The sequence below is a fragment of the Anopheles merus genome, chromosome 3L (assembly GCF_017562075.2).
Source record: "Anopheles merus strain MAF chromosome 3L, AmerM5.1, whole genome shotgun sequence".
Lineage (NCBI taxonomy): Eukaryota > Metazoa > Arthropoda > Insecta > Diptera > Culicidae > Anopheles > Anopheles merus.
In genome coordinates this window covers 16,217,164-16,240,907 of record NC_054085.1, presented here as the reverse complement: position 1 = coordinate 16,240,907, position 23,744 = coordinate 16,217,164, and the positions used below count along the sequence as shown (strand labels likewise).

At 45.5% G+C, this 23,744-nt stretch overlaps 1 protein-coding gene across 2 annotated transcripts in view; it reads left to right on the top strand.

Annotated features, from left to right (window-relative positions):
- Nucleotides 1-23,744, top strand: part of LOC121599033 (zwei Ig domain protein zig-8-like) — a 54,504-nt gene that overhangs the window by 17,765 nt on the left and 12,995 nt on the right. For both annotated transcript variants that reach the window (XM_041926507.1, XM_041926504.1), the window contains 5 exons: nucleotides 112-1,320; nucleotides 8,367-8,504; nucleotides 16,121-16,266; nucleotides 16,499-16,569; nucleotides 19,499-19,662. In XM_041926507.1, coding sequence (XP_041782441.1) covers nucleotides 8,432-8,504; nucleotides 16,121-16,266; nucleotides 16,499-16,569; nucleotides 19,499-19,662 — 454 coding nt within the window. In that variant the 5' untranslated portion in view covers nucleotides 112-1,320; nucleotides 8,367-8,431. The remainder of the gene's footprint in view (nucleotides 1-111; nucleotides 1,321-8,366; nucleotides 8,505-16,120; nucleotides 16,267-16,498; nucleotides 16,570-19,498; nucleotides 19,663-23,744) is intronic.

The following is a 23,744-nucleotide window of genomic DNA, read 5'->3' as shown; positions in this document are numbered from 1 at the left end:
GCTTTATTGCTCACACCTTTTGCTGCACGTAAGATTCTAGGCATGATTAAACCCAGCTACAGCGTGCTCAACTGATGGTAAACTTTTCCCTTTTGCTTCTTTTCATTTCAGGTTTTCCCTGTTCATAAGTACACATAGCCAGCAGCAGCGTACATATATAAATATATATATACATACATAGTAGCTTCTAATAATCCCCGTACTATAAATATTATTGTATAGAGTTCGTAGTGCAGCAAACGCAACGGTCCTATATCTAGCCAAAAAAGGAATATTCGTTAAAGCGCTTGCAGAAACGACGTTGAGTAGCTTGTTGTCGACTACTTGTTGAAGCTACGGCCCCCGGGGTGTGAGCAACCAATTTTTTGACTGCTGCTGCTGAGTGTTTGATGTGTGGGCAGCCAGACACACACATACAGATCTTCGAAGAAGCATCTAGATGTTATCCATCCAGTGAGGCAAGGTTAAGCAAAAATCAAAGCACCTACGCAATATTTATTGCGACTAAACGGACGGATTTGGGTAGATTCGCTCGAACGCGAGAGAGAAAGACCCAGCAAGATTAATAAGTGTTAATATCCTCGCAGGCACGTGTGTCAGCAAGGGGTACAGCAAACAGGGAAGCAGTGGAAAATTAAATCCTTCTTCAATGAAAACGCTTTCCAGCTCAGAATAGCCCAACGAGTGAACGTGTTACGCACAAGAGATTGGTTTCTTGTAAGCTTGTAAAAAAAGCAAACCCCACCCAGCCAAGAAAACAAAAAACAACGCCCAAGTAAGCTTCGGATCAAGGGACGAATCCCCTCTCACACACACACACACACACACACACACACACACACACACACACACACACACACACACACACATACACCCTTCCCCGGGACAGTTCTGAGCCGTCGCGCGTTGCTTGGGCGTGGTTGGTTGGAAAAAGTTTGCAAAAATTGTGTGGACGAGATCATCGAATTTTGAGTGTAACAAAAAAAGGGGCCTGCAAACACACTGCATCGATTCGGTAAGAAGAGGAAGGAAGAAAGGCTGTAAAGTGTTGCAACAGAAAGAGAGGGAGAGGGGTTTAATATAGAAAAGAAAAACATTAACAACAAGTTCAAACGATGTAACAAAAAAAAAAAAGCTGACTGTTAGTACGAACCGGAACGAAACGCGTACTGAATGTTCCAGTAACTCTGTAGCAGCAGCAGGAAGAGAGCTAAAAGAAGTGAATTTCCAAGAAGCAGAATCACTAAAGCAAAAGGTAGAAAGTGAAGCAACAAGACACACATACACATACACAAACATAACCAACAACAACCAAACAAGGTGAGTAAAATATTAAGAGTTCAATTTGGAAATGAGTTTAAGATGAGCAGGCCCACCCCTTGCGCCATTATCCTCAGCATCCTGTACTCCTACTGTGTCCGGTAATGTGTGCTTACACTCTTTCCCTTTATTTTCCTCGGTTGTTCGAGGGGATTTGTTGCTTTTGCTTTTTGCTTTTTCTCGCGTTGCTGTTTCTTGTTTGAGTAAGAGCGGCGAAGCTTACGCGAAAGTTTCTAATGAATTTAACATGAAAGGAAATCAAGTCAACTGTCCCGCCCGACAGCAAACTTTTCCTTTATGTTGATGTAGATTTTCCTCCACCCTTCCTGTTTCCTTTTTTTTGTTTTTGTTTGAAATCTCATCTCAACACTCTACGCCTTTTTGCGGGTTGTTGTTTTTTTACTTCCTACGCTACATTCTACGCAAAACATAATTATTTTAGAGTTTAATTTCTGCGCCCAAAACGCACGGGGAAAGCTTTTTACGCTATGCTTTTCGCCCCAATCCAAAGGCGGGACGCCCGCGCGATCATCGCGACGATTACCTGCGGTTTGTTTTCAATTTATTTCAAATTACAAAATGCGTTTGCGTTTGCGCTGGCGTGCTGGTAAACGACGCGGCTAAGTATTAAGTAGCTAGCCCGCTTAATGCCACATTAAACGGAGCGTTTGGGTGCGAGGTTTGTGGGGCGTTGGGAATGAGAAAATAAAATACTAAACCGAACGAGTTTGGCTTCCACCTGTCTGTACTACAGTGTGTGGTGGGAGCATTAATCCTACCCCGTCAGCCAGGCGGGACAGTGTGTGTGTGTGTGTGTGGGCGGTTGGAACAAGCGGCGAATAAAATCAAAATCGCCCACCATCACATTGCTGCCGGGCGAAAGCTTTATTCATGGCGTACGTTTTTTTTTTGTTTTGTTTTTCAAAGTGAAAATTTATTCCAACCAATTTCCACCACCAAATCCGTAGCGCGGGCTTGGGGAACAGGTTGGGCGTAGTTTTTGGACATCAATTTTCACCTCCAGCTCCACGCGGGAGGAGCGGGAAACATCTCCCACCAGGGAGACCTTTCGCTTTCCCGCACACCAAACTGCAAACTGCTCATTATGATTCCATCGTTCCCCAAAGACGATAGTATCCATTCTCGTTATCGCAGAGTGGGTGAGAGAGAAAGAGACACACACACAAAGGCACAGAGACACAGCATTCTCGAAAAAAGGGATTTTTTTTTATTTCTCCTGTCAGTGGCCTAACGTTGGTCGCCGGAATATAAAGTTGACAATTTTACAACGTTTAACCATCCGCGTTTACCGCGTGCAACCCTTCCAACCACCTTCCCAAACCAGCCCGCGCTCACAAAGCGAAACCCTCGCACACCTTGGGTCAACACCTTTGGGGACGGAGTGTGCTGCTTTTCTTTCTTCCTTTTGTTTGGCGCGCCCAAAGAGCTGCGCCTTTAAAAAATGAATATTTATATTCTCGGCACCGTTTAGTCACCGGGCGCAATGGATGAACATGAGCATTTAAACAAAAACGACACACACAGACACACTCACACACGAACTAAGTTGGTGGAACAATAAAACAGCCAGGCTTTACTGGTACCAAAAATGCGAAATGCTTGTCCACGCGGTACGGGGGGAATCCTCCGTTGGTTTTTTCTTCCCTTCGCTGAAGCTTTTTTACATTCATGGAACGGGTCCCCGGTAACGATGCGGTGAAATGAATGCAGAGCAGCCGCACAGGAAAAACGGAGAAAGGGCTGCAGGTGGCAGGTGTTGGAAACTTTTGAATAAATATTGCTATTTTTCATTTCCTTTTTTTTTTTTTGGGTTGGTTGGTAGTTGTTCACCGCTCGTCGCCTTGAAACGAAACGCTTTTTGAGCTTGAATTTTGCGCCATAGTCAACCAGTCAACCAGTCAGTCAGTCAGTCAGTCAGGGCCGACTCCTGTTTCCTTGGAACTAGCGCTGCCAGCGTATGTATTCCTTTGCATTGCTGGTTTTCCATTTATTTTGCTCTTGCTCGTTGGGGGCAACCACACTTTGTACCGGGGTTTATGTGACGAAGAAGCAATTCGATTCACCGAAAACCCTAACCGAGCCATTCGTGATAGTGTGGCGCTGCCGACTGACGTCCCGACTGACGCATGAGCTGCAGAGGAGCTTTTTCCTGGAACAAAAGCATCCAGCAACGGCGCATCCAAACAAGCCATGAGCCAGAGAGAAAAAGCTCATTCACACATTCACTACCGCACATAGCGACGCAGCTCACCTTGCGTCCATTGGTTGAAGGGAGGAAGATGTGATGTTTTTTTGTTGTTGCCCGTTTGGAGGTCGTGATTCAGATATAACTTCTAGTTTTTTCTCCTAAACCAAATTGTTGGCTTCTCCCCCCTTCTTGCTGTCTTGTGTGTCCTCCAAATTTGTTACACTTAAAGCGAACCATGCGAAAGCACAGCATGTGTGAGTGAGCAAAAAGGCGACCACCAGCTAGAGCGGGACCACCCGGGCAAATCATGACCAAACCATTATAATCCGGCCTCCGGGTTTTGGGTCCAGGGGAGGCGATTCGTTGGGAGGTTCGTTTTTTTGCTGCTGTTGCCGCTTTCTGTTCGGTTGGCGGTCGCTTTCCTTTGGTCGCTCGCACGACGCGAAAGCGCTTTTCATTTGATTATAATTTATGAGTGGCAAAAGTTTTCAAAATTGCTTTCGCTCATAAATTGTGCAAAATTACTTTAGGAAAGAGAATCAACCTAGAAAGACAAAAAAAAACGCTGGAAAGAGAGAAAAAGAAGAGAGCGTTCTCAGCAAGGCAGGAGAACAAAAATCATACAAACGCGCGTACGCGCACCCCCGGGTGGAAGGTAGACTTACAAGCATAGCCGTTCGCGTAAAGTGGGTAGAAGCGAACACATTTTTGTACAAAATAAAAGCATGCACACACACACACAGAGTGGAACCTATTCCACACAGTGGCTGCCTTTTTTCCTTTTTGCTGTTGTTGTTTTTCGCCGCTGGAAACATGAGCAATTTTGCACAAAGAAACCAACCAAAAAAAAAAAAGGGAACGTTTTGTAAGAAAATACGGTCATCAAGTTTTTCCAACCACAGTCGTCCGGGAGGCTTCGTCTTTTCCTTCCTCCCCAGTTATCACACACACACACACAGCTAGGCAGAGTACCCATTGATTACGTTTAACGATGGTTTGCGCCGAAGACGGATTCACATGCAGCGCCGCCCGGAGGAAAAATGACAAATGAGGGTGAAAAAGTTAAAGTTTTTCCACGAGCCCTGCGCTTTCCATCAAACCACGCGTCTGCACCACCACCCCGATAGGAGGCGGCTGCTGAAACGCCACCATTTTGCGCTGCCTGTGTTTGAGTTTGCGTTGCTTCCCGTTTACGTTCGAGGCTTCGGGCATTGCCAAAAAGGTCAAACGCGAGATCGTTTTCGTGTAGATCGGGCCAGAAGGGGGGGGTCAGGAACCTGCAGGTGGGATAATGGTGGCGCCTCTCCTCCGCACCTGCAGGATAGGAAGTTGGGTCAAACAAAATTTCCTAATTCGATAGAGTTTACCGAAAAGTCCAAAATAAACACACAAACCCAGTGAGCGAGAATTTAGTTTTCTCTGTGGGCAAAATCGGATCCCTCAACCGGATGCAGGATTAAACTGGTCGGAGGAAGGAACCCGGCCAATCCGAAGCAGGGAACATCATGCCCAGGGGTAGCTCGAGTCGGATCTTGGTGGAGGGGGGAGCAAAGTTTGGGGTCTACTAGAGCTGCTGGTGCCGTGTCCACAGGCACAGACGCCAGCGCCTCACCGAGCCTGGTGCTCGCTCCCATCCCATTTCAAAAGGACAACTAATGAACTTATATGAATTTTTATCCGACAGCCACAGGCACACAGACTAAAGGAGGAGAGGAGAAGACGTGAGCACAAGGAGTGGTTCCAAAAAACAGAGAGAAAGAGAAAAAAAGACAACTCCGGTACACAAAGTTGTGAGGGCGGAAAATTGGTTTTTCTGGCTGACCAATTCTGATTCGTCGTCTCTGATCGGTCGATCCGGGGCCGGTGGCCGGTTGGAAAATTTCAGCCCCCGCCGGGTATGCCGGTATGCTTTACCTTTCTTCCTTTTCTTCGTATGCCTCTCCTCTTTGCGTTGTATTTTCGTGTGTCTGATAGAGTGAAGCGCATGAGTCGCACAGACAATTTTCACTTTTGCATAATCAACTCTCGTCCCATGTTTGCCCGTTTGCCCCGGTTCGGTATTATCGCATACACTTACCCAACGATACAGCGGTCGGAGTCACTGGGCCTGCTGCTGGGCGGATGTTCTTAGGCGGTTCCATTTCTCTTACACTTTCCGGCCTGTCTAACTCGGTTGCGGAGCGACGGTTTGAAGCAAAAGAGCCGGCAATTTTCGGCTCGATGCTGACCAGACCCCCCAGTAACGATCAGAAACGATGGATCGAGCTGAATAGCTGATGAAGTTTATCCACTCGTGTGTGTGTGGGTGTGTTCATCTCCCCGATGGGCCTAAAAGGTTAATGCGCTCTATCGAGGGCCCCAAAAATATGATGATGATGTGAATCAATCTATTGTGTAATAGGTTGCTTGAAATTTGATCTTTTATCGGTGACCAATTCGGTGGAAAACGGCAGAAAAGAAAAGAAGAAAAACCAACTGCACAACGGCGCCAGCATCCGCCGGGTTGGGCCGGGGCCGGGCAACATTATTGATTTTCTCCCCATTCCCTGTGGTGGAAATTTTGAGACCCCGGCACGAAGGAAGCATAGGCATGGCACGGCCATCGAAAAGAAGAACAAAGTGTCGCCGAAGCAATTAGGTGACATAAAGTGTGCCGAAATTGAATTTTAATTTGAGCGGGACCCGGGCTCGCAAGCAACGGTGCCGGTGGCCGCCCATTTGCAGCTATCAAACGATTGTCCGTCGTGTAAAGAAGGTTGGGGCTATATCGTTAATGAGCAGCGGTAGCAGCAGCAGCAGCAGCAGCGGGATCGGAAACTGCCGGCGCTGTAATTTAGCTAAAGCGAGCCATTTTCCTGCACCGCAGAAGGTGACTTGAAACCAGCAGCGCCGTTTTTCAATGGTTATGGCAGTAATGTTGCTGTATAAATGAGAGATATAGAGAAAGAGAGAGAGAGAGAGAGAGAGAGAGAGAGAGACAGAGAGTGAGAGAAAGAGAAGGAGAAAAATAATATGAAATCATTAAAAGAAAATGTCCTCCTCACATGGTGGTGGTTCCGCAGCGAATTCCGTTGTGGGCAAACGTTCTTTTTACTTTTGCTGTTTTTCACGCCACAAAAGAAGCAAAAGAAAACTCCACCTTCTTGGAGCATTTTTGGCTCGGCGCAAGCAAATTTGCATTTAAGCAAACACAAAAGAAGTCACCAACAAAGTAGGCCGGTACGGCAAACCACCCACCGAGATGATAAGCTTTCGATAGAGGCAGAAACGCTGTGACGCGAATTTCGCGAACGCTCGTTGAAGCGTGACGGTGGAAGGAACGAGACCGGCGTCCCCGGTGCTGTAATTTTCTGTCCCCCCCACACATTCGAGAGTAGGAGCAGCAGCTTTCTTTGGGAGGCATTTTTCGGCGTTTCGGTAGTCTGCTTTCGGAGAAGAAATCAGACGGAGCGATGTCGTGTTTGTTGTCGTAATAGGAGCGACGTCGATCATCGCTCGGTTGCACTTTTGGTGAGTTTTAGAACATTTTGGTGGCTTTATTTTCCTCTCCCACCGCCTAAATTCCAAATCCTCCGCTCTCTCTCTCTCTCTCTCTCTCTCTCTCTCTCTCTCTGCCTCACTCTTTCTCTTTCTATAATCACAATGGCCGGGATGCAGCGGGCTGGAAACGCTGGTGACCGCCACTCTGTTGGTGGAATGTCTAAATAACCGGAACCATAGCAGGCGAACGTTGCCCAGAAACAGATCCCGTAGCTACCGGTAGCTTTGAGTCTCTTTGTGTGTGACTAGATGCAGAGCAGGTTGCTCACTTCTTTGCTTTCTTTCCTCTAATATAATCAAACAACCTTCTGGAAATGGTTCTCCACAATGTAGAGCCAGCCCGGGGCTGCCGCCCGAGTTTATCGTGCCACAGATTGCACCCGGGGATGGCTGTGGTTAGATAACACCTATTGTCTATTATCACTTACACAAGCAGTCGGCGTTGGCGTGGCGTCTGTGTCGAAGAACAGTTCTAAATCCCACTCCTCCCCCAAAAAAAGCCATCAGCCCACGTAGGCATAACCCTGGGAAAGCTTTGTCACCGGCGAGAGGGACCCGCGGGACTCAAAGGTGCGGCCAGGGCAGGTCTGTCATAAGATTTAATCGTGAGCATCTGTTCCGAAGCTTCGGCATGATCGTGTTTCGTGGCTCCAGCACAACTGCATAAAACATTTGGACTCGAGGCGCGTGTGTTTGTATGTGTGTGTGTGTGGTTCCGAGAATGAGCTTTTTCTTCGTTCGTTCTGGTTTTTTTTTTTCGTTTCTTCTGCTGCAGAAAATTATTCGCCCCTGTACCACTTGAAGTGAGTTTTGGAGCTCCGCCTTCCAACGCTTTCCGGCCCTGCTGCAGAAGCTGCAGAAAATTGGATTGGATTTCGACCGCTGGAGGGAGTCGTCCTTTCGGTGATTTGGAAATCGGCCAACTGTGTAATCGGGTTGCAGTCCGATTCGGCCGCTTGAGTGTAAGCCTGTCTGCCTGTAAATGCTGTGCCATGATGAACGTACTACCATCACCACCACTACCACAACAAAGGAACTCGATCCCATTCGCACGCTGAACAATCGACTGTCCCTTATGGGAGGACCACACAAGTTTTGTATTGTTTTTTTTTTGCTGGCTCTGACCGCCTTTTTCCTGAGCATGAAAGAATGTCCCGGGCTGCATTTCGTAAAGTTTTATTCCATTTCCCTTTCGCCTCCTTTTCCCTCGTTTAGATGTCCCCCCTCAAGGGCCGGATTAAAACCCAGTGTGTAATATTTATTTCATGTTGCTGCTTCTTCTCCTCCTAACACACAGGTTCAGTCTTCTATGAATTGTGACACGCCGGTACAGCGCACCGTAGCACGAAGGCCGCACGGAAGATGTCCACTCTGAAGGAACGCAACAAAATGTGCCATTCTAATTTAATATTCATTGTGCTCTTCATTTGTACTGGTAAGTATTGAAACTGTTTTTTCTCTCTCTTTTTCTCTCTCTCTTTTTCGTCGACCCCGTTTGAGTGCAGATGCATGTAGGGCTAGTGTGGTTTAGGGAGGTGCTTTTAATGGGTCACCGAAGCTCACCGAAAGTAATTGATATTTTAGACAACGGAAGCTGAAGTTAAACGAGTTGAGCTCGGAGCACTGTGGCCTTACGGCAATTGCTGCTTGCTCTGTGTGGTGCTCTACTTGAAGTGTGGCTTAATTTAAAAGGCCCTTGTTTCATAATTCATTACAGTTCGTAGAAACAGGAGGAGGTGTTCATTACATTTCAGTAGATTCAGTAGATTCATTATATTTCAGCTCTCACTTTTGATCGTAATCTGCAGCGTTACGCTCTTAGTTTTAATTTAAACAACGTTTCTTGATTTTAAACGAAACCATCTAGACAGGATTTTAAATAAAAGTTAATTGATTCGCTAGGGCTCGTATGTTTAATCACCTTAAACATGGAAAAATCATGAACCCTGTGATGCCCGTGGATCGATTCTAACTTTGAAAAATCGTTTTAATTAAACCCTGGAACGAGATGCATTCGGTCGGAAACTATTTCTGCAAAATGTAATAACTAATGCTCACCCACACTCCGGACGAGAAAAAAAACTTCATTTTATGAGGAATTTTGTTCGATTAAAGGTAAAATTGTGCTCCTAACAGCAACATTCCAACATTAATTAAGCGAACCTGCTTCCGCATTCCATGCCTTCAGTGAGCCCCTTGACCTGGGCTCTGGGAAAAGTATTTCAAACTGTTGTAATAATTGCCGAGCGTGCGCTTACCTCGTTCCATCAGGGCTGTGGGAGAAATATTTTTCCATCGATGCGCGTCACTGTGTGTGGGAATCAAATTCATTTGTAAATACCAGCTCCAGGCGCTGCTTTTCGGTGCGCACCAAAAAGGGGCACGCCCGTGCGTGAGCTAACCGTGCCCAGTGTACCAGCGGGTGTAGCAAAAGTCATCGAGCCTGGCACCGTCCAAGGCCTTGGCATGGCTGTGATCAAACTTTTGATTTATGTGAGCATGCGTGCCGGGTGGCCCTTTCCGTACCAGACCCACCGGAGGCACCGTTTATGCAGGAATGGGACATTCCGCTCTTGGTGCTACCCATTCCCAACGTCCCCATCCCCTGTGTTTGGCTCGTGCGCTATCTACGATAATAACAGCTCATCAGTTTACATCTTCGGCACGGCATGGCGGGCCAAAAGTCATAAATTATGCGCAGCAAAGAACGGGGACGGGGTAAGGCTCCAGCGACAGTTACAGTTCTCATGTAGCCATCGACTGGGAAGTCCCGGAATACTGTAACGAACATCCCCTTCTCCGGCTCGTAACTAGTACAGCCCAACACTAGCCGGAAGTGTCTTTTGTAACATGCTCCACTTCGGAAAGGGGAAACTTCTTACAAGAGAGTTAAATCAATACGTCCGTAAAAGGGATGAGTTTGGGGCGCTGTTCGGGGAGTGATTTCCCCAACCTTGAGGAGCGTTATATGTGTTTATTCTTTTAACTGCAGTTTGTCACTGTGGCAAAGCAGTGAGAAAGCCGCCGTGCTGTGAAGGGCGATTTTCGCGCTCATTCACAGCGATAAATAAATCAATCGCTGATTTCGTTACTGCTACTGAGCGGCTACTAAGGGAGGAGTGTATTATAGGATATTTTTCACAGTAACTGCCTGATTTGTGTTATTATCGGAGCAGAAAAAAACAAGCAATGCTCAAAATAGAGACGTCATGTGTGTGTGTGTTTTATGCGTATTTTTGTACAAATAATGATGATGGGTTTGTGTACAGATAAACAGCGTAGCTTATATTTCACTTTTTGCTGTCCAAGTATAGAAGAGCTAGAATGGTGCCAAGGTAAGCAGTTAGTCTGTCATTCAGTAGGGCACGCGATCGAACCTTACTTCCAGCTACCATTTGGATTTGTAGTTTCCTGCATCTTTCGCTTAGTAGTAGTACTAAGGAGTGTTTTAGGCTATATAAAATTGATAGTTGTAAGTTTTGTAAGTTAAGCCCTTGGTATTTTAAATTGTAGTAAGTTGAGTTAGACTTTCCTCACCTAAATTGATAGTTTTGTTCGCTTCACAATATTGTGTACTGACAGTTGCACGTAATCTGCCATTTATTTCAAATTGTTTGATTCTTCGTTATTCACATCGTTAAGTGCTTTAATGTTTTTATCACTTTCCATAACCTTTCGGTAAAAATTGTATGACTTTTGTATCAAAAGAATTGTAGAAACGGTATATTTTGAATGAACTAACCATTTTAGTGTGAGCATCAGATCAGTTTTTGTTTAAATTTCTTTGGACTTTTTTGACTTTGGATCTCTACTGGTACAACAAAAATTGTACTTGTAAAGTGTTACGTAAATCTAAATCACATTCATGAATCTAAATGAATCTTAGAAATTATTAAATGAATCTGATTCTCGATTGCAAAGATTCATGAATTTTCAAACATATAAATCTTAAGTCTACTCTCTCCAAAGATTCATATATCTCGAAAGATTCACGAATCACTAGGGATTCATTAATTTCATGGGATTTATAAATCGCCAAGAATTCTTAGAGCTGAAGCTTTTCTTTATTCTTTTCCTTGGTGTAACAACCTACGTGGTCATGCCAGCGTATACAGGCTTTCGAGGCATCTTGGCAACTATTATGCAGCCGCATAGCTATGAGGAGAGGATCATGCGAGCCTTGAACCCACGACGGGCATGTTAGGTGGGATTACGTTAATTCAATATCCGCTGTATTCAATATTCATACACCTCTAAAGATTCATGAATTCTTGGAGATATATGAATTTTAATGAAATAAGGAATAAAATTGATTGTTGAAGGTTCATAAATCTTTCGAGTTTAATGAACTGTTCAAAATTCGTTAATCTTAATAGCTTAATGAATCCTTGAAGAGTCGATTCGAGATTCGAATCACTCGTCACTGAAGATTCTATTAAATGAATCACAACAAAAGACTCATGAAAAAACCCAGCACTACAAAAAACCTGCCGGAATCGTAAAACTTTCCAATACATGTAATATTCATCAAAATTGAATGTGATTCCACAATTTGATACAATAAACTACGGTGAAATTACGTAAATACTTAATTCCGAAAAGCTCAACTATATAAACACAATGACATTCTAAGCTTCCCTTTCCAAACGCTTTAAAATTGATTGAAACTACTGTATCGAAGGAGCACACTGTAGTACCACCGAGTTGACCACACAAAAACCCTGATGGTGTCCCTATAACTAACTTAAAACCCACCTATCTTGGCGAACGTTATCAGCATACATATAGCTTGCAGCACAAAACCACCATCCCCATGCCGGCCACCATGGGGTTTGACGTCACATGTGTGCCCGAATTTCATCGCCCCGAGCCGTTTTGGTTTAAAGACTCGCCCTACTTCAATTATCTGGCACTGCAGCAGCTAATCAAACATTTCCGGGGGGCGATCTGCTGCTGCTGCTGCTACTGCTGCTGATTCCATCCGTCCGGATGTGTAGTCAGCCACGTTTCTTTCAGCACTTGTGTGGTTTGGGCAGCAGCGTCATGCAGAGACCGGTCCAGGCCCGGGCACAATGCCACACACAAAACTGGCAACATCAGCACGGTGGCGGCAATGACGACGACGACGACGACGGAAGCATCCCCATAATGCTAATCATACGTATAAATGAGAGTGACCCTTTTGTTGGCAAATAATGCAAATGAATGTAAATATGTGTTCCGGCCGTCGCTAGAAGCGTGGAAGTTGGTTTGCCCGCCAGGCTTCTTTGCCCCGTCCCTTTTTACCCACTGACCGCAACGTGCGCTTCAAGCGCGCGCGCGCGCGCTTTTGTGTTCATTTTCGCCCGACCGATCACGGCACGGAGCTTTCGACTGAGTGTGTTAGTGTGTGTGGACAAAAGCAATAGTGCACCTTACCTTTCTTCCTGGGTTGCTATGGGAGAGAAGGGCGGTGGAGGATGCATTTACCGCTTGCCGGTGTAATTCAATTCGATTAGCTACACGTTCAACCGCACGGGAAACCATCGAACTGGAAATGGTAAAAGCGTGGCCAAGCAAACAGCACTGCTGACCCCGGTGCACCGCGTGCCTGCCGGTCCGAAATTCTCGGGTCAGCCTCGCAAAGTATAAGGTGGCCACGAAATTTCTGAGCCTCGGTGGTACCCGCGGACGGCCCGAAGCGGAGGAGAGTTGTGGGTAGATAATCTAATTAATTTGATGGTAACTCTTGCGGCTGCGGTTTTGTAGGCTATTGTTAGAGAACTTGGGCACCCTGGGAGGTAAAGGAGCACCGATGGTTGGGCAACCTGAAGCAAGGTGGAGGAGTTGGATGGAGAAGAAGGCAGCCATCAGGAGCGAAACGGATAATGAATAAAAGCAGATACAGGCGACGAACAAGCGGGAGAACGTCAGCAACCGGTCATGTGTGACGTTCGCCTCGGCCGTCATTGGACGAAGATGGCGGGAGGGTGGGGGATGATTGTGAGCAGGAGTAAAGCGAGGAAAGCGGAGTGGATAATAAACCGAATGCCGTACCGAATGTACTGTGCCGGGTCGAAGGATTAGCTGATGCTAGCTAAATGCGTCTGCCCGATGGTACGGAAAGAATGGACATAAGGATAAGGAGGGGGACATCGAAACAATCGCCCGAAACGGGCGGAGGTGCAGGCAGGCCGGCTCAGGCAAGCGCAACGCAGGGCATCCGGTTACTTGTTGACTATCGATTAAATCAAGATCATGGCGTCGAGATATAGTCCGTTTGACGATGTCGCTCTATTGATAGTGTGGCCCACCCCGGGATTACGTGAGAGTGGGAGGACGCTCCATTATGCCAGCGGATCTGATTCGGGTTCATGGATGGACATCATCCTACGCACGAAGCGAGATGTAATAGTTTACTGGATGCTTTTTCTGTGTGTTGTAGAAAGTTGTCCTTTAACTGCGTGTGTTGCAGTGAAAGGTCAAGCGATAAAAACAAGGCCCCTTAGATTAGTGGTAATCCTTCCGTTTGGATGGTTTTAGTGCGGAATTAATGAACCTGATAAGTACACCTGATGCAAATGGTGATAGTGAGAAAGTTAATGGACGTTATTTAATGTCTATTGCTCGTACACGGTGCACTTCGAAAGGTAAAATTTCAAAGAAAGTAAAGAATTTACGAAAAATAAATAATAGAATTATAGGAAATATGCAACAACTGTAGAAAACCCAACGAAACAATTGGATTCTACATTGGTGTAGAAAAAAACACATAAAAATTAGTATTCTATGCTGAGTGCTTTACAAAATTACTACGTTGAATAATTTGTTAAATCATTTGGATAAGAAAATCTTACATAACATAAAACAATACTTTGAAGTTGTATTGTTTTTAATGTTTTATTGCACATTACTGAAATTATTTTTGCATTTTTTTTTGTTTTCTACCTTATTAGTATATTTTATTTTTCATACGCATACGACAGAACTTGATTCTTTCTCTAGATTTATCGTTTATTTTGTGTGTGAAAAAGCTTCAAGATTAACAATTTTGCCATAAAAGTAAATAATTAAAAGGTATTATGATTTCACTTTTAAACATCCGTGTAATCAAACCAAGAAACAAAATTAAAGTTAGGAGCCCTTCACGAATCTAGTCAGTTTTTTGTATGGAGTTTGACAGTTGGAGGCTGAAATCATGTAAACACTCCATACAAAACCACACACAAAACTAGCCTGCAATTTTCAGTCTAGAATATTCTAGCCTCAAAGCTAGAATTAGATTCGGGTACCTGCTCGAAAAATGGCAAAACAAGGTGGTGTTTACATTTATCCCAAGGTGCATTAAGGAGATCAGGTGTTGGAATATAGAATCAAAGTGTATGTAGTCCAGGTGGTCTCATAGCATTTTTTATAACCAAATTTGAATATCTCTTTTTGACAGGATGGGTAAAAACTTTGGCTCAAACAAGCTTTCTGGAGGCTTGACGAATACACAAAACACTTTTAAAATCTTCATTCAGAAACAGAAGCGATAAAAATCAACATTCTAAATTCATACACCTTGGGATAAGCCCACCTGTCTGTTATAACCATTTAGATAGCTGCTCGAAAACTGCCATATAATGCAAACAGCTGACAGGCTGAAATTTCAGCCTACGAACTTAAAACGGAAAGGGTCCCTTAGTCAGAAAAACGTAACATCAATGCATACTACCAGGTAGACAAACTAATACGAGTATTTTTATTTAAACAATAAAATACAGTATGTTAAAAATGCATCCAACAATATTATTATATTTTCGTTTGCCACTTCAGTAGCAATCACTTCAGTATTAATAAGTATTACTACCCTATCACTTGCAATTTTATGACTGGCAATTATCAGAGATCACTAATGTTTCATTCAACTGGCTCTACATGATATCGTTCCGTTGCACACTATCAACGTCCATGTTTTCGTCCATAAATACTTTCCCACACTCTTTGACGATCTCTTTGTAGTCCGGGAGTAAAACAAGCCATCAGTAAGCTGCCTGCTCGTCTTGATAGCCTTCCTCTTACTTCTCTCCTAATTAACTCCGCCCCTCTATTTTACATCCAGCCCAAAGCTCACACCATGACGGCACACCCATCATCCCCAAAAACAAGCCTGCAATCATTACCTTCCAATCGAAGCTCGAAGCTAATCGGCTCGGTGGCACCAAACCAAACAAATAAATCCCCTCCGATACACACACATGCAGTCACTCTTATGATGGAATGGGCGGCCATTTCATGATCTGTTTTATCGTAATGTTTACGTCAGGGGGCCTTGATACACACACACACGACCGTACGCCATAAACCCGAGGACACCAAAACTACTTTGGAAAACAACTTCATCAAATGCTCGCGTCCGTCCAGCAGCGATCCAAGATCATTTCCTGAGTATCTAATCCTGATTCTACCGGCACTCTCCTGTCCATCGCTCCAGCCCTCTTCCTCGCCTACCTTACCGCGTGCCATGTTAAAAAGGGTCACCACACCCGCACCGACCGAACAAAACTGTATTTAATTATGTGGCTCATTTACTTCCTCCCGAGCCCATTCGGTCCAAACCGGTGCGCCTTCCAAAGCTTCCATGTGCCACCGATATGACGACTTTTTTACGACTTTTTTATGAACCTAAACCGCTCCGCGCTCCTGCTTCCAAAATGGGCCGGTGTCAAACGGGGCGGAACAATACTGGGGGACAGCGTCAGGCGCTACGAACTAATTTCAAACTAGCAAAAAACAACAAAATCTGGCAAACCCGAAAATAGAACAGATATAAAGTAGGCGGGGAGTAGAATGCGATACAACGAATGTGGGAGAAAGGGACAGGGAAAAGAAACGTTGTAGAAAATTTATTATGATGTGCCGGGCAGGCAGGGTGCGCTTGCTACATGGCACTGAAACAACGTAACGCTGACGTGAAGTTTTTAGGCTCTTTTTTCCTGTTTGCATCCTCTTGTTTGTACGTGTGTCTCTTCTCTTTTGTGTCTCTCTCTCACACATGCACCGTTTTCCTTTGAACGCTTTCCATTGCAGATTATGTAACGGGCGATATCAGTACATCCTTAGCCTTAAGTAAGTTGAACTCTGGTGCAACATTTTTCGCTGGACCATACCTAGACGGGAGCGGCGTTAGCAATGTAACTACACAAATCGGAACACATGCATATCTGCCGTGCAAGGTAAGCTGGGTAGCTGGGTGTGACCCCATTTTAAGGGACACTGGGACTCGTTCTCATTATTCAGTTTTTCTCCCCTCATTTGGTCATGAGTCGTGTACATTTTTCGTCTTTTTTTAAAGGGTTTTTTTCTGTAGCATACACATCATTTATCCTTTCTGTCTGTGATTGTCTTTTTACATGCCTTAACAGAAACCTCTATCTCTCTTTCTATTTCTTCCCACTTACTTCACAGGTGAAACAGCTAGGGAACAAATCTGTTTCGTGGGTACGAGTGAGAGATGATCACATTCTCACAGTGGACAGGTGAGCAAAACTCCCCCCTAGCGCCCCTCCCGGTTTGATTGATGCGTTTATAATTAGCCTAGCAAGCGGTGCGGGATGATGCTGCTGGCACGGCAGTAGGCGACGAACGTTTACGCCTACTGGCCAGCGTTGCCAACCGTTGCCCGAAATTCGATTTGCACACGTTTCGTGCGCTGCCATAGTCCCCCGCATTTAACGCACTCCCCCAAAAGAATGCCGTCTGCCCGGAAATAGCATTCTGAATCGTCGCGGAACGAGATTGCATGCCGGTCCGGGAACTGTGCACACAATTTCAACGGGTGATTGCACCGGGCGGCCGCTGCGAAAAGCGCCCAGCGAGAGATTATTGACAGGCCTGTTTGCACACTTTGCCGCGGCAAAGCCGTCGGGCAAACAGACCGCACCGTCGTGTGTCTCCGTGGTTTACTGGCGCTTCGCCGGGCCCACATCAAAAGGCGTGGAAAATACTTTCCCCCCCGTTCTCCCTGCCCAATCCCTTCCTCTGCGGTGGGTGGGATTGGTACCCTGGGCCCGGACCTCCAGCGAGATGGGGATAAAGTCGTGCCGGGTGCTCATTAAGAGCCCACCACCAGCACCACGCACCGAGCACACCCGAGTGGAAAGGACAATTACCTGTTTTTGCCCGCACCAGGCGTCGTACCTTCTCCGTCCCGCAGCCACACCCCTGGGTTCGACGGGGGCCTTTCTGTGACGCTCGCATTCAAGTGCACATTATTAGCGACTTGTTGTATGAACGCATTAACGAAATTATCTTACATCAGCTCTAACGACAACTGCTCCAAAGCATACCATCCGGCCGGGTGGTTCTTTCACTGTGCAGCCGTAATTGTCTGTCACCAGGGTCTGTGTCCCCCCAGCGGCTCGACGGCCCGTGCGCCCTCGCTGGCGGAGGTGCGATTAAAGCGTTCGGTTCGATTGGAACCGCTCGCTGTGCTTTTAAAGCGAAGGCTGGAGTGGAGGCTTTTTTTTGTGTGCTTGCACTAAGTTCAATAGCCTATTAATGAAGGTATGGTTTTGTGTTTCTGGTGTTAGTTTCTTGTGCAAGGGATGAGCAATCGATTCAGTAAATAGTGAGGCAAAGAAAATATTTGCTTTATCCGCTTGTTTCGTTTGATGCAAGCCCATGCACTACGGTTTTTTGTGTATCATTCAATCGAAATAAATAAAATCAATGAAATGAAATGTTCCTACTCAAATGTGAATTAGTTGGAAGGATTTTTCCCTAGCCGCAAGACTTAACGAGGTGAAATATACAGCGAAATGAACTATTTGACGGGAGAAATATCTGACGGATAACGCATCACAGTAACCAGCTGATGTGCAATGTAAACAAATGACGTGTACAAAATCGCAACTAAATCCATTAAAAAACTTTGATTTCAAGTATTTCGTTAATTTTCAGTAAACAGTTCATCATTTCTTCCCATTTGTGAATGTTCCGCTTAAGAAGATACTCTTTTTAAGTGATTTTTGAAAATGGATGTTGTATCTCCCCCAACCCTTTAGCTTTACCTGTCAAATATTTCGGTTGTCAAATACAGTCTGAATTCACCAGTTGAACTTCGATTCCCTGCCTTTTGAACATGTGCTTTTTAGTTGGCACGTTTCTCCATACAAAAAAAAACTGATTTTTTTCTCGGCAGGCCATGAGATTTTTGTGAATTTTTCAAAACCCGAGTTTTCCATACAAAAGCATGCTTTTAAATTGAACTGTCATCGAGCAACCAACTATCGAGCGTTCAACTAAAAAGCATGCCAACTAAAAGGCGTTCAACTATTGAATTCTGACTGTAGTTCATTTCGCTCTGTATTTCACCTCGTCTGGCCGTACGGTAAGTTTCTTGAATATCGTTTATCTTTGAATGATGATAAAGAAAAGTCTTGTATTTGCATTCCTGAAATTAAATTAAATTCTCTTGCTATTGATCTAGCGATTATTAAAACATTGATATATAAATATTGGTTCGATGTACACGTTTGACGCCAGCTAAATAAGAAGCCCAGCTGTGAAGCACCCGGAGGCGTTTTGTTTATCCAAGCAATTAGAATTGGATCAATCTAAAGCACACGTGTGTACGACCAGCTGTGCAGTACGCTCCGTGTTCCCTTTTTCTATCGCTTTATCGCCCACCGTTGCCGTACGAATGCCTTTCGGAATTGGAATGATCATCATAATCATACTGGCATGTCTTGTGAGGATGGTCTTGTGTCCTGTTCGACGGGAATTTCTTCTGTCAATCGTTGTAAGCCATACCGACGGGCGGAGACCGTAGGGAAACCATTTCCATGGCAGCCCGACACAGCAAACCAGAGTCGCTATCAAGTTGTGCAATGAAATTCAATTTTAATTGAATGGGGAGAGCAGCAAAAAAACAGAACAGAGAAGGGAAACAGTTTGTCACACTTCCATCTCTTTCTATCGTCGTATTTCGCCGAGCGATGGTGCTATTGATTTCTTCCACTCGGCTTACCGGACCAGCAAGCACTTTTGCTCTCGGTGTGCCAGTGCACCAGCGTGTGTGTGTGCTTTCAGCATATTAATTCTGTCGATGATTTTTACATTTCATTTCATTTCACTGCCGTGTACAATATGTGTCCGTCCGCCTGGCTGACGATACTTTACATTCAACCCATCCCCCTCCGGTGGTGGACATCCAACCGCACCGACACCTGTTTGCACAAACGACCACCACAACCATCCCGTGGCGGGGGATACGCTGCACCTGCTGACTCATCCTGAACCTGAAACGACGCTCGGCAACATGGATCACATGGACTGGGTCGGGGGCTTTGTCGCCTGCCGTCTGAATCCCACCCGGGATATATCGGCAAATCAAACAAAACACCCCGCCGAACACGATATGCATACACATCTTCCCGGCCCCGAACGATTGCTGGGCCTGTGCAGGATGACATTTATAGCCGACGAGCGCTTTCAATCATTCTACGTGGAGAGCAGCGGCGTATGGACGCTGCAGATCAAATACGTGCAGGCCCGTGACGCTGGCATTTACGAGTGTCAGGTGTCGACGGAACCGAAAATCAGCGCCCGAGTACATCTGCATGTCGTTGGTGAGTATGGACATCGATTTTGCCTCGCTGCACATACACTGGGGGGGGGGGGGGGCACGAGAAATGGGGGGGGGGGGAGAGAGAGCACACTTTACCCTCGTTCGAATAGCAATCGATTCCGCCTGTCACTGGATTGAATCTCTAGTCCGAATGGGAGGCTTAGGTCTTTCGCTGCCAGCATTGATAAGTTCCGTTGACAGAGAGTTGATGAACAGGCCTATGAATATCGGATTTAAAACAGTTTGAAACGAGGTATTTCTAGTAGAGATAGGTGTATAATAATGGCAGATTAAATGAAATTCTGAAGCTGATATCAAGTCTTGGCTCTGTAGTCATTCACTTCACGGAAGTATGATATCAGTACCCAAGCTCATCAAAATTCCCTATTCAGTTAATTGTATGCAATCAACTCCCTCATATCTGCCATTCGATTGGATTAGAGTCGTTTCATTTCAGAGGTTTTCAGGGACTTTATCGTATTCTCTTTTATACTGAATCCACTATTCAAATATGAAAATTAACATTTTTGACATTTCTCCTTTTTTCAGTAAATTTATCCTCCTCTAATCTGGATGAAATTTTCAAAACTGCAAATTTCCTATTACCACAATCTGTTTTTATGATGTTTCTCATCGGTAGTCAAATTTGATATTTTTATATTACTGTCAAATATTTGATTACAGCGTATGGTTGAATACTAAATCTTTCAATACCTTCATGTTTTTAAGTACTTATCAACCTCTTTAAAGGGAATACTGCACTAATGCAACATTAAAATTAACCAGATTCTTGCAGATTAGATAAAGCTGGCTGTATCTGTCTCATTGCAGATAAAGCAGTTAGTATTCAAACATACGTTTTAAATGCATATATACCAGTAGCTGTTGGAAACATCAAATAAGTTTGAACAGCAAGGTGACCAGATGGACTAGAGGTTCACTTTATGTCCTGTTTCAAAACGATATACTTCCTCCCAACATGTCAATGAGCTTCACAAACTGCAATAACGCTCTAAGGCTTCAAACACTGCATCTGGCCTCGTTTGTATCAATATCTTGACCCTCTACAATGAAATTACAATTGCTACCTCTTTCATTGAATAGCAGGAAAGCTCCTCGCAAATCTCACTCGTATGAATCGTAAGAAAACAGACACTGGGCCCTTGTTTCATCAAAGAAATGCTCCACCCACAACCGTAACTGTAGGGAAAACAATCACTTTGAATTATGTTGAAGGTTTAGCAAGCAATCACTCTTTACTTAGTAACGCAGGGTATAAATAATTCACCCTTCTTGCAAAACCCAACGCTTCCTCGCGTCCAGCTTAAAACAATATGTCACTTATCAATCAGCGCTTCGCACACAAATCAAGCAATTTTCATCGCCAATTGCAAATATTGATTCGAAGCGCTTCGTTGCCCACATGCCGCACAGTCCGTGCCCCAACCAGGACTAGGATTGGGATCGATGTTTGTTTCTTCTTCTGATACCCTTTTACCCACACACACACACACACCCGCACCCATCCACCAGCACGTCCCATGAATCAATAGATTCACAAACCCATATGCAAATGGGTTTGATACCGTTGCTTCCCGCCACCACAGTCACACACAAGCACACATCGGGATTTGCGAAACCACAGGTACACCACCGTCTCACCCCTTTGATCGTGTGTCATGTGTGTGTGTGTGTGTGTCTGCGGGTATGTTTAGGCAAGGGGAGGAGGGCAAACTGGCTTACGTTTTAATTAAATTTAGTAGTCAGGTAGGGTAGCGGACGGACTCGGACTCGGAGCGTCGGTCGGTCGACACTGTCTCTTCAAATTCATTTTCTTGCAGGTTGATTACTTTCGCTCCGCAAACAACTTTTGCATTAATCTTCGACCAGCCGGCGATGGAAATTGAAACCAAGCAAAACCACTGTCTCTAGAAAACCGCTCCGCTGCGCTACGGTGGTGCGGTTCTGCGGTTTTTGTGGCCAGCTTCGGCAGGAGGACAGCAAAGCGAACCAATGCGGCTTTGTGTGTGTGTGTGTGTGTATGTGGGCTTTGTATGCGAGTACGGCAATGCTGGCTGGCTGGCTGCCCCGATTGTGTGATATTATTTTATTGCATTTGCAACTCGAACCTCGTACTCGGGTGAAGTTCATCATGTTTTGTCCGATTCGATTTTGTACTGGTTTGTTTCACTCCATAAAAGCCAGTAGATTAGAAGAACATACAAACACACACGCACAACAGAAAAAAAACCCCACTTTATGATGACTATACATCCTATCCGGTAGCCTAATGCCCGCTTTCCTAACGTCGAGAACAACAGGACGATGACATGATGACTCTTGAGCTGCGTCCGGTATCGAACCGGACGGGCGCCGTCCGTTCAGTTTGCTGAAAGCGATGGCCTCCACTTGATGGCGGTCGAGTAATGGCCGCCCGTGCTGTGCTGCTGGCTGCTGAATGATTAAAGCCAACCGAGACCTCCCCAAATCGACGTGTCCATGGCAACGTGCTGCTGATGCTGCTGCTGCTTCCGGGAGGGCCAACGAAAGTTGTGCGTTGATTTTTCGATAGCACCGCACACACGGTGGCTCCGGAAAGCGCTTCCCAGCCTGATAACGGTTGACGGATGCCTTGCTCTCTCTCTCACACACACACACACACACACATACAGGGGGTCGTATTCAATATTCATCATACTATCTGCGTGCCCGGAACACGACGACACAGCAGCCAGCTTTGCGGGAAGGGATGCCACTCGTCAAAAAGTAATACAGGGCGCTGTCAAAAACAGCACAAAGTACAACTTTTCACAGCCCCGGATGTTACACGAAAAACCGTGCACGTGTACTCTAACTAGAGAGAAAGAGAGAGAGAGGTGATGGAGTGTGTGTGTGTGTGTAAGAGGAAGGTTAGGATGTACACCATATGTTGACCGGGAAGTGGGAAATTTTGAGAATGTACCCTTCAACCCGGTAGAGATAGGTACTAGCTGCAGAGTCCTTACTTTTTAATGTCCTACCATACTCGGCAAGGCTTTTGTACCGAGCTAGCCATAAATCGATTGACTACAAGACACTTATTACAGGTGCCGGTCTACCCGGTTCTTGTACGGTTCGAAACAAAACCAAACAATACACACACATACACAAATAAGGGGGAAACAAAAGAAAGGCTCTATCGTTCGCACAAACACACCTTGGGAAGTCTACTCCCGGCCGATCCAGATAAATAACTTCCACCCGGGTTGGTTTCCTTCGAATGCTTTCGTGCCGGCTAAAGTAACTTGAGCAGGCGCGGCACATCGGGTGGCAAAGTTTTCGCTTGCCCGTGTTCTTAATTAAATGCCAACAGTTGCACGGGCGAACATACTTACCCGGATTACACTATCGAGGTTCTCCGCTGGGCTTGTGCCATCGTTCCACTCCAACCCCAGAAAACCAAACACCGGAAAGAAGTCTAACATAACCCTACACACACACACACACGGACATGTGAGTAGATCTACACACACACACACACACACACACATACAACAATGAACACAGAACCGCAGGATGACGGTACGGTTTGGGTCTTGCGATCTGATTTCTCCTGTGACCATCATTAGTGATTCGATGCACGAAGTAAATAACAGACCACCCCGCTCCCTCTCCTCCCCACTGAATGGGGGCTTGGTGGAAACGGTCCGCAAAGAAGGCTAGCGCGCTATCGCTAGCGAACAACCGTCCCATTTCCACAATGATGTTCCCGAGCACCTCAGAGAGCCTCATGGTGAATTCATGCCGTTCGGATCGGTGGCGCAGCCCGCGTACGTGGTTTTATTTTTCATACGAGCGCAAGGTACGGCACACACACACAGAAGCCGGGCTGTGGACGCGTACGTGGAGATCGCTGGCCGGATGTTGTTGCCTCCACAGTTATTAGAGCGATGGTAAGACCACACCGCTTGTGTACGCTCCTGAACGTCAGATCGTACCATAGCGTACAGGCACAGTTGCTGCCGTTTGCACTGCCGCCGACCAAAAGCCACCGTGTACACTACATTAAGCCACAAATTATTGAATCCCGATGCCGATCGGGCC